General features: G+C 42.4%; 1 protein-coding gene and 1 long non-coding RNA gene across 2 annotated transcripts in view; one reads left to right on the top strand and one right to left on the bottom strand.

The window, feature by feature from the left end:
- The window catches only part of LOC310840838, a 387,462-nt gene extending 385,195 nt beyond the window's left edge, over positions 1–2,267 (top strand). Inside the window, exon 3 of the long non-coding RNA XR_014562192.1 lies at positions 1,828–2,267. This is a non-coding gene — a long non-coding RNA (uncharacterized lncRNA). The remainder of the gene's footprint in view (positions 1–1,827) is intronic.
- On the bottom strand, positions 441–13,646 carry RRAGD (Ras related GTP binding D). The gene is made up of 7 exons (XM_083730588.1): positions 13,083–13,646; positions 6,840–7,135; positions 5,581–5,780; positions 4,120–4,234; positions 3,439–3,581; positions 2,279–2,427; positions 441–1,207 (listed from the first exon to the last, which is right to left on the bottom strand). Exons 1-7 carry the CDS (start codon positions 13,288–13,290, stop codon positions 1,056–1,058), a joined length of 1,263 nt encoding a protein of 420 aa, XP_083586714.1. The 5' UTR covers positions 13,291–13,646; the 3' UTR covers positions 441–1,055.
- Between the last annotated feature and the right edge of the window lie 708 nt (positions 13,647–14,354).

Genomic DNA, 14,354 nt, shown 5'->3' on the forward strand with positions numbered 1-14,354 from the left:
TGCAAAAGTGATCCATGCGGGAGGCACGTTCGCAACCCGCAGCGCCGCGTCTGCACATACACGTGACACGATTCAGTGCTTCTGTGCATGCACAAAGTGTAATTTAGTGCTTCTGCGCCGAAACCCGGAAGTAACCCATTCCGGTACTTCCAGGTTCAGCGCGGTCCATAACCCGAAAATGGGCAACCCGCAGCGTTCGCAACCTGAGGTATGACTGTAGTCTTAAGGAATGACAGCAGCAAATACAGTCCTTTCACTGCGGAGAGTTCCATGGTGATTGGGATTCCTCTCCTGGTAATGGGTGTGGTTAGAAGATGAACAGTCTCCTTCCTCTTCTGCACCCTGTGATTGCTGGTCCCTGCTTGTTTCCACCGTAACTGCATAGAATTTCTCCTGTTGCTGCAAGTGTATTTAAAAAAACAAACCCAAACACAACATGCAACTGTTACAAAATAGGTCTCTTTATAGAAAGTTGTAGAGGTAATCATCATTATAAGAACAAAATGGGTTTGCCAGGATTATGGAGACATTTGGGAGATATTTAGCTCAAAGCCTATTTTTACAAAACTTTTCATGTACCAATAAAGGACTCCCAGGAAATATTTTTATTGCTACTGTATTTCAAAATAAAACTTCAATTTACAAGTTATATATATAACTGGCATGAATATTAAACTCTCACAAATTTGTAAAAAGGTATCTTACCATTTTTTCTTGATTGTTTTACTCATTTGTTTGCAGCATATAGAGAAACTAACGGTACATAGCCTACCCAAGTTCACACGTAAAAAGTGTCATTTTAAATAAAACACAAATGGGTTTATCAAAAGTTCATTTCCATCAAGAAACATGACAAAAGTGCAGAAAAGTTCTGTTACAGATACTTCTTAATATGAACAACTGGATAAGATAAACAGTGTTTTGGCAGGAGGCTAGTGTGATAAAATCCATGCTACCAGTACAGCAGTCCCTTTCATCTTCCAGCTATGGAACCTGATGAAACCATTACAAGAAATAAGAAGTTTTACAAGTTAACAGTGGTTCACACAGTTCAGCTACACTGGCATTCTAGGGGTGCCATTAGGAGTGGCCCTCTTGGTCTTCTGAATTTGGTTTTGATTCTTCCGAGCTTTCACCGCTTTCATTCTCACTTCAAATACTTCATGTATGGCCTTACGGAAACAGTGGAAGTTGTAGTCTATTAGTCCTAAAGAAAAGAACAGAAATATTCCATACTCAAACTGCCATGGCAACAACACAATTAAGTAAACTCTTTTCTGTGGTATGTACTAAAAGTAAAGGGCTAAAATCAGATTTCTCTCTTAAATGCAACAATGTAAGAAAAGCTGTAAACAACTACAGAAATTTATGTACAATTTACCAAGAACTACACATTATTTTAAAATGCACCATTGCAATGTTTGAATTTAAGAACTAAGCCAGTAACCTCACTCAAAATTAATGCTAATAAAGCTCTCTCACTTCCCTAGGTGAAGAGGGTACAAATTTTAAGTGGTTTAAATCTGCTGTGTTAGCCCTTTGTTCTTCCAGGGATTCAGAAGTCATGTGATACTGAAGCCACAAAATAATGAAGACCAGCCAAGTTTAATGAAATATATTTTAAGTTGAAATACCTCTTTATGGAGACTGAAGTCATGAAGACTAAGTTATTCTATGCATACATTCCCCACAGCATTTGGAGATTAAGTATGATGCAATAAGTTTACAAAAACAAAAGGCAAGTAAGTTACTGCTGCTTAAGTGGAAACCCTTGTGTGTACTTGTGTATTTAGAGGATGGTAGGAAAATATAGGAGTAGAATGAGAGGTGAATATAACGAGAAAGTGTCATTCCTGATCAAGCGTTAGGGAGGAGAAAAGTTCCATTTCCAGAAACCCTCTAGTGTTGGACTAGGATACACAGGTTCAAATACCCTCTCTACCTTTAAAGCTCCCTTTGTGACTTTAGCCTAGTTGCAGTCTCAACTCTTAACCTCTCACAGATATGTAATAATAATGAGGGACAAAGAAGAACATTATGCCACTCTGAACTGAAATGACCAGATATATAATCTAACAACATGAATACATGGCTCCAGCAACTTTAACAGAGGCTGTAGCAAGCCCAATGATCAGCTGTAATACCTCCATACCCTCTGCATTCTTTATTATAGTTTTGTCACAGCTTGTACATACGGAATCACCAAGACAAATATTTAATTATTAATTGGGAACAAGATTCTGAAGGATTTTTAAACTTTCAAAATGAAGTTCAATACCTTTTCTTTCAAAGCTTTCTTCTCTGACAAAGCAAACTAGCGCCAGGAACTTTGTCACTTCCTTTAAATAAAGGACTGTTGTGTTGTTCAGTTTTATTATTGCTGTTGATTCTTTGTCGTAAGGAGTTCCTGCTCCATCTGCTTTGAGCCTGAACAGCAAGACACAGGTGATGTTGGGGAGAAGATAAATGCTGTGATTTTATCTGCTTTAATGAATACGTTTTTATTGCTGCTTTCAAGTCTATTTAAAGCAAAATATGTTCGAGGCAGATATTGCCAACCTTTTTAGGCCCGTGGTAACATTTACAAGCTGGAGAAACTCTTGTGGGCAGACCCTCTCCCCTAATCAAGCACACACCACAGCCCATTCCACCAAATGCTTCTTTCAAGTCTTAATTCAGCAGAGGAAGAAGACCCTTTGGGTTCACATGCACCTTTTGGTGCTATGTTGATATTCCCTGATCTAGTGTGTAAATATATTATTTCAGCTCCGTTTTCAATCCTAGGCTGTTTAAAAATTTGCAGTTAAAAAAAAAATCCTGCCATGTATTTGATGGCTTGCCAGGGATAAAGTCACTTATGTCTCAGCCTCAGTGGAATTATCACTGATTTTATTTACATGAAAATTACAATGCTGCCCTTCTAGTGACCAGGCCTTTGTGTAGAACTTGTGGTGCATTTTAGGAGCTGTTACTAGAATCTCTGAAATATAATATTTTGTATACACAAGCACCCCCCCAGTTACATCAGCCAACTGGCTCCTGTTGGAAGACCTTGGTTTCTAGTTAAAAAGTGCTGTAGATTAAACAAGACTAAGGCGAATTCACTTAATCTTTTCTGCACCCCAGCCTATTCTGCTCTATCAGTTGTAAAAGCTTTAGAGTTTCAAAATCACTTTTATCTGCACACACATAACTCTGATGACCTTTCTCTCTCTCACACACACACAGTGTCTGTTTTTGCAATTAAAGGTTTTTTCTATTCTGAAATAACAACAAGCTAGAAGATCATTACTGCATATGAAAGAAAAACCTTCTAATCTTATTACTACTCCATTTGCATTTTAATTGTTATGTGACTTTAAGGCTTATAGGTTGCCCAAGACAGACAAGCACAAAGGATGGCGTAAGAGTACTTTTTGTTTTTGTTTCTTTACTCACCCATAAATGCAGGAGATGTCAATGACAACATCTATCATATCACAGCTGAGCTCATAAGTCTGCATGTCCACTGGGGTACTGTCTGTTGCAATATAAATTTTACTGACTACATCAAAGAGAAAGGCTTTCTCAATTCCAGAATTCTACAAGGAAACAGGGAGAATATAGATTTCATTGAAGGAACCAAGTCTTTAGACAATAAAGATGATGTGCATGAGACAATAAAGTGTGCATGAGAAAAGAAAAGCTGGTGAAATATGGTATTATAAAAATAGTCTTAGTGTAATTCTTGGGCACAGACCAACAGAACTCACATTGCTGTGTCCCACTGAAAGTATAACTTGGTGTTTGAGCTGCAATCCTAACACCAAGCTATGCTGAACAGTGCATCAGAACAGTGGATACAGTTCTGATAAATATATGAGCTTGTAACAATAATCATAGAGACCTAAGTTACATTCTAGCAAAAGTTTGAAATGAATTGTTGTTTACAAGCAAGCGAGTGTTTGCAAAGTAATTCCACTTCACTGAACAGTTTTTATTGGCATTTATTCTCATATACCAAGTATCCTACAACAACACATAACACAAAAATGAAATTAAAAACAAACAAAAAGTGTTTTGCAAGAAAATATACAAAGGCTCAGGAAATACAAATGCAAAAGAACAACAACTATTTACCGAGATAAAGATGTTAAGCAAGTTCTCCAGTGTTGGGAGCTGGGGGATCAATTTCTGTACCACTTTGCTAAACGCTTCAAATATTGAATGGTCGTATATGCTTGTTAAATAAAAGCTGGAAAAGGAAACAGACATCAGTGTATCTCTCTGAAATGAGCAGCTCTGGAAAGTTTGTAGACAGAAATGAGGCGTTATAGCGCTTCCAGGCAGGAGTTTGTGGAATTAGGGCTGCCCATGCATGCAAGTTCCCCTGCCCCACCCCCTGCCCGTGCTGCCATCATCAAAATGCCAGCTCAGACTTTATTTAATTGGGATTTCCCCTTACTGTGGAAAATTCAGCAAGTAAAAATAATCCATTATACATCTGCATGCACTCCTGGTGTAAAAACTCATAAGGAAACTTCTTTTGATGGGTGATCTGACACATGATGTTTCAGTGAACAGTCTCTTATCACCACACCTGTATTTCCATTTGCTCCTCACCCAAGCATAATCTAGCAGTTCTGATGAGTGTGCCTATTTTTACCATTTGCTACATGCTGAAGTCATGTTCAAATTGCACACCCCACCCCTCCGCCAACCCTGGCGAAAGCACAGGCCTCCACTTGGCGAATTGTAAAATGTGATAACTGAAGCTGGTATCCTTGTGAGGTTAGCCATAACAGGGCTCTCATTCCTCCCTGTTTGTGGAATCTTCTAAAGGGATGCTCTTACAAGAAATAGGGTTAAAGTGCCATCTGCCTACTATTTAACGACTATGCCATCTTGTGTATTACTTGAGTAAACGGTAAATTATATCCTCAACAAGTTTATCTCTTAAGCCAGGGTGGGGAATCTTATTCAGCATGAGGGCCGGGTTCTCTTTTTGGAAACCTGTCAGGGGCCACATGCTAATGGTGGGAGGGCCCTGAGGCAAGTGTGGGTAGATTAATGGCTGTAAGCATTATGTTTCCGCCATAGGCTGGTTTCTATACACCCCACTCTGCCTTCCATCCAGGCAAGGAAGAAGGGACACTGTAGCCAGAAATGCAGAGCAGGGTCATTGTGGGGTGTGGACTAGAGAAGAGACTCTAGGGCCAGACAGGGAATTCTGGAGGGCTGTATTTGGGCCCTAAGAATCAAGGGATATAGTTTGACTATGCTGTTAACAGTTTTCAGGATTCAGGTAGTACATACAACCAAATATATTATTTTCCCATGTCAATTATTGAGTATTCATTTTAAAGCTGAGCATTAGTCAATTTTGTGCATAATGCTGAACTCCAGCCTAAAAAGCTCACGATTTCTAATTATTTGACCATTGCAACTCTCAGTTGGCCATACCACTGCTGTGTCACCCCCTTTCCCCAAAAATTTTACAAAAAGGTGGCACATGTGCTTGTTCAATATGTGAGGCATACTGCTTTTTTCATTCTCCCCTGTCCCCAAAGCAGGCTTTATCAATTGTTTTGCTCTCCTCACCTCAAGTGGATTTTTTCCAGCCCAGCATCTGCAAGGTCATCATTTGCCCTCTGATGAATGTCTCTCTGTGTTTCAATCTTGTGATCATCAGACAAACCATCTACTTTGTGGATAAATATTTCAAAGTTTATGTCTGGATTCACTTTATATGCTCTTGTCACAGTGAGATGCAATCTTGCCAAAGCTTCCATATAGTCATCCTACAAACCAAAAAATAAACTGGATAAATGCTTTGCTTTTGTAAATCCAATTAGGAATTAAAGTGTTTAATCTTTACTTCTCAAGTTTTTAAAGGGTGGGCTTTTTTACATCTTCATAAACAAAAATCACAACGTGAAAGCACTTCAGCGAGTTATCAAGCACTAAATCTTAGCAACACTCCTACATTTTGAATCTTGTTTTTCCTGCCTGTCTCTTTCATCTTCCCTTATTAAAGCAGCTGTTTAAACAAGTACAGGTCACTTGCTTGTTCCTTCTGTGTAGTGTTCACTACACTAGTTTCTTCTGTGTAGTGTTCGCTAAGAAATAGGACACTTTCGTGATGGTAGTTTTAACTAGGCATGAGGGATCATCCCATTTCCATTCTGTGTTAGTTTTGCATGCTTCATTCATAAATCTCAAGCATTGTTTTAGTATGAGTTAACTCTTATAAAAATTTCAATTCTACTACATGTATTAGTGTTTCAGATAATACATAGAGGTGCAAAAAGCATACTAGGTCTAATGTCATGATGAAGTCTACATGTACATAACAAGGAAAGCTAGAATAACAATATTTACACTATAACAATGAGAACTCAGGGCAGGATCGATAGAGCTGCTCTTCCACTCATGCTTGTGTGGGCGTTGGAGATCTGGTTTTTGCCAAATCACTTGGATGTAGGCCCCTATAATACATATCACACTACTCCACAGGGTCCCTCAGAATCAGCTTTTGAGGTGTGTGAGCAAGGGGCTATAGTGTGAAGGGGGACAGAGGAAAACTCTGCCTCAGAAGGGAAATCCTGCTTGTCATTCTCTGGATCTTGCCTGTACTAACGAGAGAGTCAATCACATTGTGTGTTGCTATTCTTATTGGAGATGTGAAGGCCCAAAGAGAAATATCAGAAAAAATGGGAATGGGGTGTGTGAGAAAGGTATTTTTATGGCTCTTCACATCTCTACTTTTTACCATCCATTCTACTGTTGGGTGATGTTTGTGTGTGCAAATTTAGGGTATTTGGTCTAAGCTAAGATCATAACCCAAATCCTTTCCTTACCTGAGAATCAATAACAAATATCAGTGCTCCGGTGCCTCGGAAAATCATCTCATAGTCAAAGGTAGGGTCAAAAAAGTCAATTTGCCCAGGAAAGTCCCATATCTGAAAGTTAACAAAGGAGCTGTTGGAAACATCCTCCCTGCAAATCTTATTAGTGCTCTCCAAGAAAAGGGTTTCATTCGGTGACATTTTATGAAACACAACTTTCTGAATCGAAGACTTTCCACTTCTTCTCAGTCCCATTAGCAGAATTCTTGGCTTGACTTCAGTACTAAAGGGCTCATTGAAATCTAGAACTGAATAAAAAGAAAACATTATTTGCAAAAATAACAGCAACAATAAAAACAGGTGTTTATTTGCAACCAAATTCTAACACAATTTCAACTGATTTTACTCCCCAATCCTACCGTTTTAGGATTCCTTCCTTTCCAATGCCAAAGAGATCAAGCTTTAGTTGACTGATCTAATGACTAATTAACCTCTGCATTTCCCCTTCACCCTACCCACCAGATATTTTGCCAGCAACACCTGCTGGTTCAAAAGACAACTCACCTCCCTTAAAGAATAACGTAAGCTACTGATGGTGAAAAATGCAGAAGACCCTCAGAATTAGTATTGCATATTGTAAGCTGTTACAATCACAGGGTTGCTAGTTTTATTACTTAATAATCAATCAATCTATTAAAACTTTAGTTGACTGACTGGTGAGGGAAAATGTGAAAGCATTGAGACTTATTGTTTTTGACTATTTTTGTTCTGGGTGGTTAGCATGATAGTGAAAGGAAGTAAAAAATATTAAATGCAGCCTTTTCTTCCAAGAATACAAGTTGCAGCTTTTTGTTTTCTCTATTATACCCTCTCACACTTTCTTAGTTATCTCAGAAAGGCACCTGTATTGGGGGTTTCGAGGAAGGCTGGTACAAAAATATTCAAAATAAGTAAATAAAAGTATTTCAGGTATATTGAAATGGACAGTGACCAAAGAAAAATATGCATTGCTGTATGTGACATCTGGAATAATTAATGCTATTTACTCCCAAATACCCAAACAAATATGTAAAATGGAGCAGCATAGCTTCCTCAAGTAAACTAACATGGGTGTTTCCCTTACCACTGTATTTTTTCAATAATTAAGTAAAAATCTTTTAATTTTTTTCTTTAGTTACCATGGCCTTCTAGTAAATGTAATCTTTCGTTTAAGATGTTGGTGTTGGAATTCAACATCAGGAAAGCCACAGCAATGTAGATCTTAATTCCCTGCCTTGTTCCTGATGTAGGTCTTCACTCCCCGCTTCTTCCCTGGTGGGGAGGGGCACAATTTTGTGGTTCATTTTAGGTGCTAAAATGTCCTGGGCCAGCCCTGGCCACAGCTTCCCTTATCCCTGCCTTATATGGTGCAGCATTCAAATATTCAAACCTTTCTACCACCTGCAGTCTGTAGGAGTATAACCCAGAAAGAACAGTACCATGTGCTATTTCTGTACATCCAGATCAGTTCTGAAAGGGAGCTGTGAAACATGAGATGGCACATATGCTCACTGAATCATGGGAGAAGACCTCTGATGGAGAAGAATATTCATTTTGGAGAAGAAATCCTATTTCAGAGGCCGCTACACTGCAAGTAATATTTGTCACATTCCCTTTTCTTTGAAGGAAAAAAGAGCACTCTTACTAGAACAAGTGCTCCTTAAAGTAGTGTCACTGGAAAAGCTGTTTTGCTTATAAATCCACAGATTGTCAAGTGTGTGTGTGTGAGTGAACTATACAGACTCTATAGAAGTATAAACTCCTTTGCACAAAATACCAACAATGCTTTCTATAGATTAATGTCAAAAGGACACTTTGAAACATAAATCTAACACTTCCCTCAAGAAATCCTAGAGTCTGAAGCAATTTTCTATCTTTTCCCAGCTCTGTAAAACAGAAGAAAATGTAGCCAAAAAGGAAAACAGTTTGTGTTATGAACAAAGCAACAGGTGGCAGAACAGCCTATTCTTTTTAACACAAAAATGTAGGTAACCATGGTTAACCCATTAGCAGGAAAAAAGGGTTTCTCCTTTTAAACATGCCTATAAAAATACCCTTTCTATACCATCACACCAGTGCACACAATATCATCAAAAATATGCAGGCAGACCCTGGAGCAGAGCCTGGTAATAAGGGAACTGACATTCACAGCTGCAAAGGAGCTCTAAACACTGAGCCCTCTACAGCTGTTGCCTTTTATGGGCCTGAAGTCTGCCTTCCTTATTTCCTTAGATCTCCAAGTTCGCCTCAGTAAAACACGTGCAATTTGTAAGAGACACTGGATATCTGTACTACAAATACCAATAGGAAGTACTTTATTAAAGCTTATCCCTCCCTCCAGATACTGTTTCAAGAGTTTGACACATTTATTAGGATAGTTTTCTCCCTCTACTCTTAAAACACAGGCTGAACCCAACCTCCCGTCTCCAGCTTATTTCCCCTCCCCCAACTCAATTAACTTAGTTTTTCTTTCCTTTAGTTTCTCATTGACGTTTCATCCCATTGCTCATCTACATAAGTTTCCTCCCAGCTTTATACCATCTACAATTCACTTCTGAAGCAACCCATACAATCAGCTGCGCAGCCACTTATGTTTTTATTTCCATGCTCTCCCAATGCTCTCTACCTACCGTCTGTCACATGCCTGGACACCTCCTCCCCTTCCCCCTCTGTTTTCTCCCTGTTCTTCTTTTCCTGTTCTTCCCCACAAGACAGCCACAACAGACAGTACTCTTAGTGCCTACTTGTTCCTCTCCCCAAATGCTCACTTATTATTTGGACACAAAGTCTAGATCCATAAAACTATCTACAAAGAAAGTTTTAATGATATTTTTATATTGGTCTGCTTTTCTGTATTTTTGGTGCTGGCTTCTGCGTTACATATGCTAGATTGTATTATTTAAACAATCCTATTTTTCTCTTTGATTGATTTTTTTCAAGCTGTCAGAGGACTTGGCCAACGGGGCAGTCTATAAATGTAATAAACAATAAAATACAAAGTTAGATCTGACTCTAGCCAATCAGCTACTTATTCCTCTTTCTTACATCCCATCTCATACTTAATTTCCTTTGGAAAAACAATGCTAGGTGTCATGCGGTACTTCAGGTTGTACCTTTGGACCCGAAATCCCCTTTCATCCTGATCTCAGGTATGCATAAGCTAGAGGTGGGCATTCAGTAGCAAGGTAAAAGCGGCATATGTTGAGGCCCTCAATGGCTACTTACAATTTTCTGGGTGGGACCTACACCATGATATTGAAAACATAAACTAGATGGGATGGGGGAGTAACGCCCCCCCCCCATAAACTAGACCCTGGCTCACATTAAATATGGTGCACCTTTATATTTATGCAGCAAAAAAAAAGAACCATGCATAAAGCTGGAGTACCATTAGTGTTTTAAGTGTTTGTGCTGTAAGCCAGGAGACTCCTAGTTTGGGGCTGCATACACAACATACATTTAAACACATCCACCACCACCCCAAGAATCCTGGGAACTTTAGTTTGTTAATGTTGCCGAGAACCTGCCAGGATTCATGTGTATATGTAGCTCAAATCTCTCTAACTACAAGATGGCTTTAGCAAGTCTCACCCAACGCTTACCAAGATAATGAATGTAAAGTGCTCCAAACTTTCTGAAGTGATATACAAAAATATTTCTATAAAAAGCACGAGAAATCTATCCCCTCCCAAATCTAATCCTCCCAACAGATTTCTCATTGTCAGGTGCCATCCTAAAGATAAAATACATCTCTCACTGTCCGTTTCATTTCTCCACTGAAATTACTGTAAGCTCCAGCACACCCCACCTCAGTGACTAATGCCATAATCACACCTCTCTTTCAGTCTAGTCGTGTGTTCCAAATCTCTGTAGTCAAACTCCAGGAAGGCTTGCTTCTCTTCCAACCCATCTCATTCCTAGCACCACCCATTCATGCTCCAAATTCTAACCCAATTCCTAAACTAATGTCTCCAACTCCCAAACCTGATAAAAGGTAAAGGGACCCCTGACAGTTAAGTCCAGTTGCGAACGACTCTGGGGTTGCGGCGCTCATCTCACTTTACAGGCCGAGGGAGCCGGCATTTGTCTGCTCTGCAAACAGTTTTTCTGGGTCATGTGGCCAGCATGACGAAGCCGCTTCTGGCGCAATGGAACACTGACACCAGAGCAGCGCACGGAAACACCGTTTACCTTCCTGCCAGAGCGGTACTACTAATCTACTTGCACTTTTGGGTGTGCTTTTGAACTGCTAAGTTAGCAGGAGCTGGGACCAAACAACGGGAGCTCACCCTGTCGCAGGGATTCAAACCACCGACCTTTTGATCAGCAAACCCAAGGCTCAGTGGTTTAGACCGCAGTGCCACCCACGTCCCAAACCTGATACCACCCCCCAAATTCCCTCCTCTGCCCCAAAACTCTTACCCTATTCCAAATGTTAGTCCTGAGACATCAAGTACCTCTGAACGTTTATGTTTAGAGTGGTACCTCGGGTTAAGAACTTAATTAGTTCTGGAGGTCCGTTCTTAACCTGAAACTGTTCTTAACCTGAGGTACCACTTTAGCTAATGGGGCCTCCCGCTGCTGCCACGCCACTGCCAAGCGATTTCTGTTCTCATGCTGAAGCAAAGTTCTTAACCCGTGGTACTATCTCTGGGTTAGTGGAGTCTGTAACCTGAAGCGTCTGTAACCTGAAGCATCTGTAACCCGAGGTACCACTGTACTTGTAGCCCCATGTTCTAATATCTCTCCTTCAAGGCCCTCACTCCATACTCTACCCAATTCAAAGCACAGCCTTTCCCACCCCAGAAGTCTTCCACATCCCCAGAACCTTATTCCCACCTGTATTGCCAGTGTCTTGAAAACTGTTGTACTTGTACACCAAAGAGAATGAAAGGCTTCTATAAGCGGGGCCAGTCCAGGACATTTTGCTACCCAAGGCAAAGGACAAGCACAGACGTTGATTGGACTTTGGCAACTGAATTCCACTTCCAATACTGGCAATGGGACACCATCCTCTACCACATCCAGGGGCAGCAGGCTAACATACAAGCTTCATGGCACACAAAGCTCTGTCCTCCAACCACTATCACCTTCTGCACCAATTCCCCCATTCTGCTGTACGGACGTAGCCTGTATGAGACCCTTTGCAATCTGCAAGAATCCAGGATCACTCAGCATTCACTTGGGCAGCATGACGAGACTTTGGTTCTGTCTCGCCAAAAAACAAAGCAAAGGGAAAACCCCAACCCAGTTCAACAGGTTAGGTGTGGGCCGGTCCCAGTATTAGGCAGAGTGAGGCAGCAGATACTGGGGAGGAGGATGAGTCAAGAGGTCAAGGTAATGGAAGCTGGAATAGCTCTGTCACGAGTCTCAGTGTCATGGGGTCTCAGTGTCATGGGGTTGAGCCCCACATTGGGCAACATATTCCAGCATTGCAGGGGGTTGGACTAGATGCTGCCCAATGCTACAATTCTAGAAGGCCTCTGCGTATCAAGCCGCCTGATGTGCACCCTAAGCCCTCCTGCAGCCCTCAGGTGTGGTGGCAGGCGGAGTCCCTTTCAGTATATTTGCCAGCCCATTCGGAACTGGGACACCATCTTGGCCCTCATTGCCTCGGGTAACAAAATGCCTTGGGCCACTCAGGTTGCTGCTGCTGCTTCTGTGGGCAGAAAGAAAGAAGGGGGGTGTAGCATGGCCATAGCCAATATTTTTGTGGGGGTGCAGGACATTGTTGAGGGGGGATTGATCAGTTAAATATTTCTATTCTTTTAGTTGATGTGGAGGGCAGCTGCCCCCCTCTTTGGCTATGCCCATGGCATGCAGGGCAAACATTATGGGTGCAGTTTGTTGCTCCCCCTCCTACTCCTAGGGGCTGAGGTTCCCCAAAGTCCATAGGCACTGCCATTCAAAGGGTGTGTTTCTGTGCACCCGCGTCTTGTGATCGATTACGTAGGGCGGAGCTTACCTGTGTCACTCACAACAATATTTTATCCAAAGTGAGCACCCCCGTGACCCAACCCCGTTTCCTTCCTCCCCTTTCCCAGCCCCGCAACTCTCCCCAGTTCTCCCGGGTGCGCTGAACGCCGCCCGCGCGCAGCCCGGTGGGTTCCCCCCTCTCTCTCTGCCGCTCACTCCGCCCCAAAACAATGGGCCTGGCAGTCACGAGGCCGCCCTTTCCCTTCGGGGCAGCGGCGCCGCCGCCGCCGAGCTACTTACACGCCCCGTCCCCGCCGTTCTCCGGGTCGCCGTCCGAAAACGATCCACTCCCGTCCCCGTAATCTGCAAGCCCCACGATCTCGTCTTCTTCCTCGTCTTCGTCGTCGTCTTCTTCCTCCTCCTCCTCCTCTTCATCTTCCTCCTCTTCCTCCTCCTCTTCTCCCTCGTCCTCCTCCTGCTCCTTCGGCTTCCCCGGCACCTGGCTCATCCTGCTCCCTCCCCGGGCTTCTTGCCCCTTCTCCGAAGGCAGACCCCGGCCGGCTGGCCGGACCCCCAGCGGCACGCTCGCCCCGCCGCCACGAGACCCCCCGCGCCCCTCGAGGCTGCCTCTCGCCTGGGACGCTGACCTAAGCTGCTCCCTTCCCTTGTATTTCTTCCTCGCCGCCGCCGCCGCAGTTGTCAAAGGAAAGTCAGCCGAGGCCCTGCCGTCCCTCCCAGAGGAGAGAAACTGCGTGACCCAAGTCACCTGACACACTCACACACACTCACTCACACACACGGAGTAACATAATAGTAGACGCCGAGAAACGAGAAACGAGCCACTCGAGGGAGGGGCCCTACCAATGAACACGCGCGCGCGCGCATACTTTTTAAATAGATATAGATAGATATATTAAGGATTCTCATGCCACACGGAGGGAGGGGCCAGCGTTGAATTTGCGAAAGGAAAGCCGCGGGGTTTCAAACAATGTTTCAAAACACACCGTCCCGCCTCGCCCCAAAATTAGGTGTTTGTGCACTTTGTATGTAGTGGGAAGGCGACTAGACTCGAGAGTAGTGCAGAGTTGGGGATTTTGACAGGTATACCTTTTTATTTCTTTCTGTAACACAATGACATGACAGGATCTCCCAAAAGTCCTTTTTTCTGAACAGCTATTAAATGTATGGGTGTCACTGTCTCCTCTTGCATTTGGTATCTAAGCATGTACAGAGTACTTATATCCCCATTAGCTTACTAGCACATCTGAGGGTGAAGTATTCTGGTCAGATTTGAGAGCCAAAATCCCCTTTTTAACATACAACTGCAGTCCTAAGCATGCTTACCAGGGAGGCAGGCTGCAATTATACAGGGTGAGTCCTTTAAAAGAGGCCCTGTGGATACAGAGTACAAATGTTCCACGGGGCCTCTTTTAAAAGACATGTGAATACCCACACACACCCTTCTACCTGGGAGTAAGCCCCATTGAACTCAGTGAGGCTTATTTCTGAGTAGACATACAGAGGATTGCACTGTCAGTCTCACAGAAGGCAGCAAGATTTTACCTGAGGAAA

This window comes from Podarcis gaigeae (assembly GCF_964106915.1).
Source record: "Podarcis gaigeae genome assembly, chromosome: 3".
Taxonomy (NCBI): domain Eukaryota; kingdom Metazoa; phylum Chordata; class Lepidosauria; order Squamata; family Lacertidae; genus Podarcis; species Podarcis gaigeae.

What these genes read in the sequence shown, in the direction of transcription:
- RRAGD (XM_083730588.1), bottom strand. Translation starts at nt 13,290, where the DNA reads ATGAGCCAGGTGCCGGGGAAGCCGAAGGAGCAGGAGGAGGACGAGGGA. An exon ending in TGCTTAACATCTTTATCTCG is followed by an intron (nt 3,582 to 4,119) that starts GTAAATAGTTGT and finishes GTTTCCTTGTAG; the next exon opens with AATTCTGGAATTGAGAAAGC. An exon ending in AGAAAGCTTTGAAAGAAAAG is followed by an intron (nt 1,208 to 2,278) that starts GTATTGAACTTC and finishes TCTTTTCTTTAG; the next exon opens with GACTAATAGACTACAACTTC.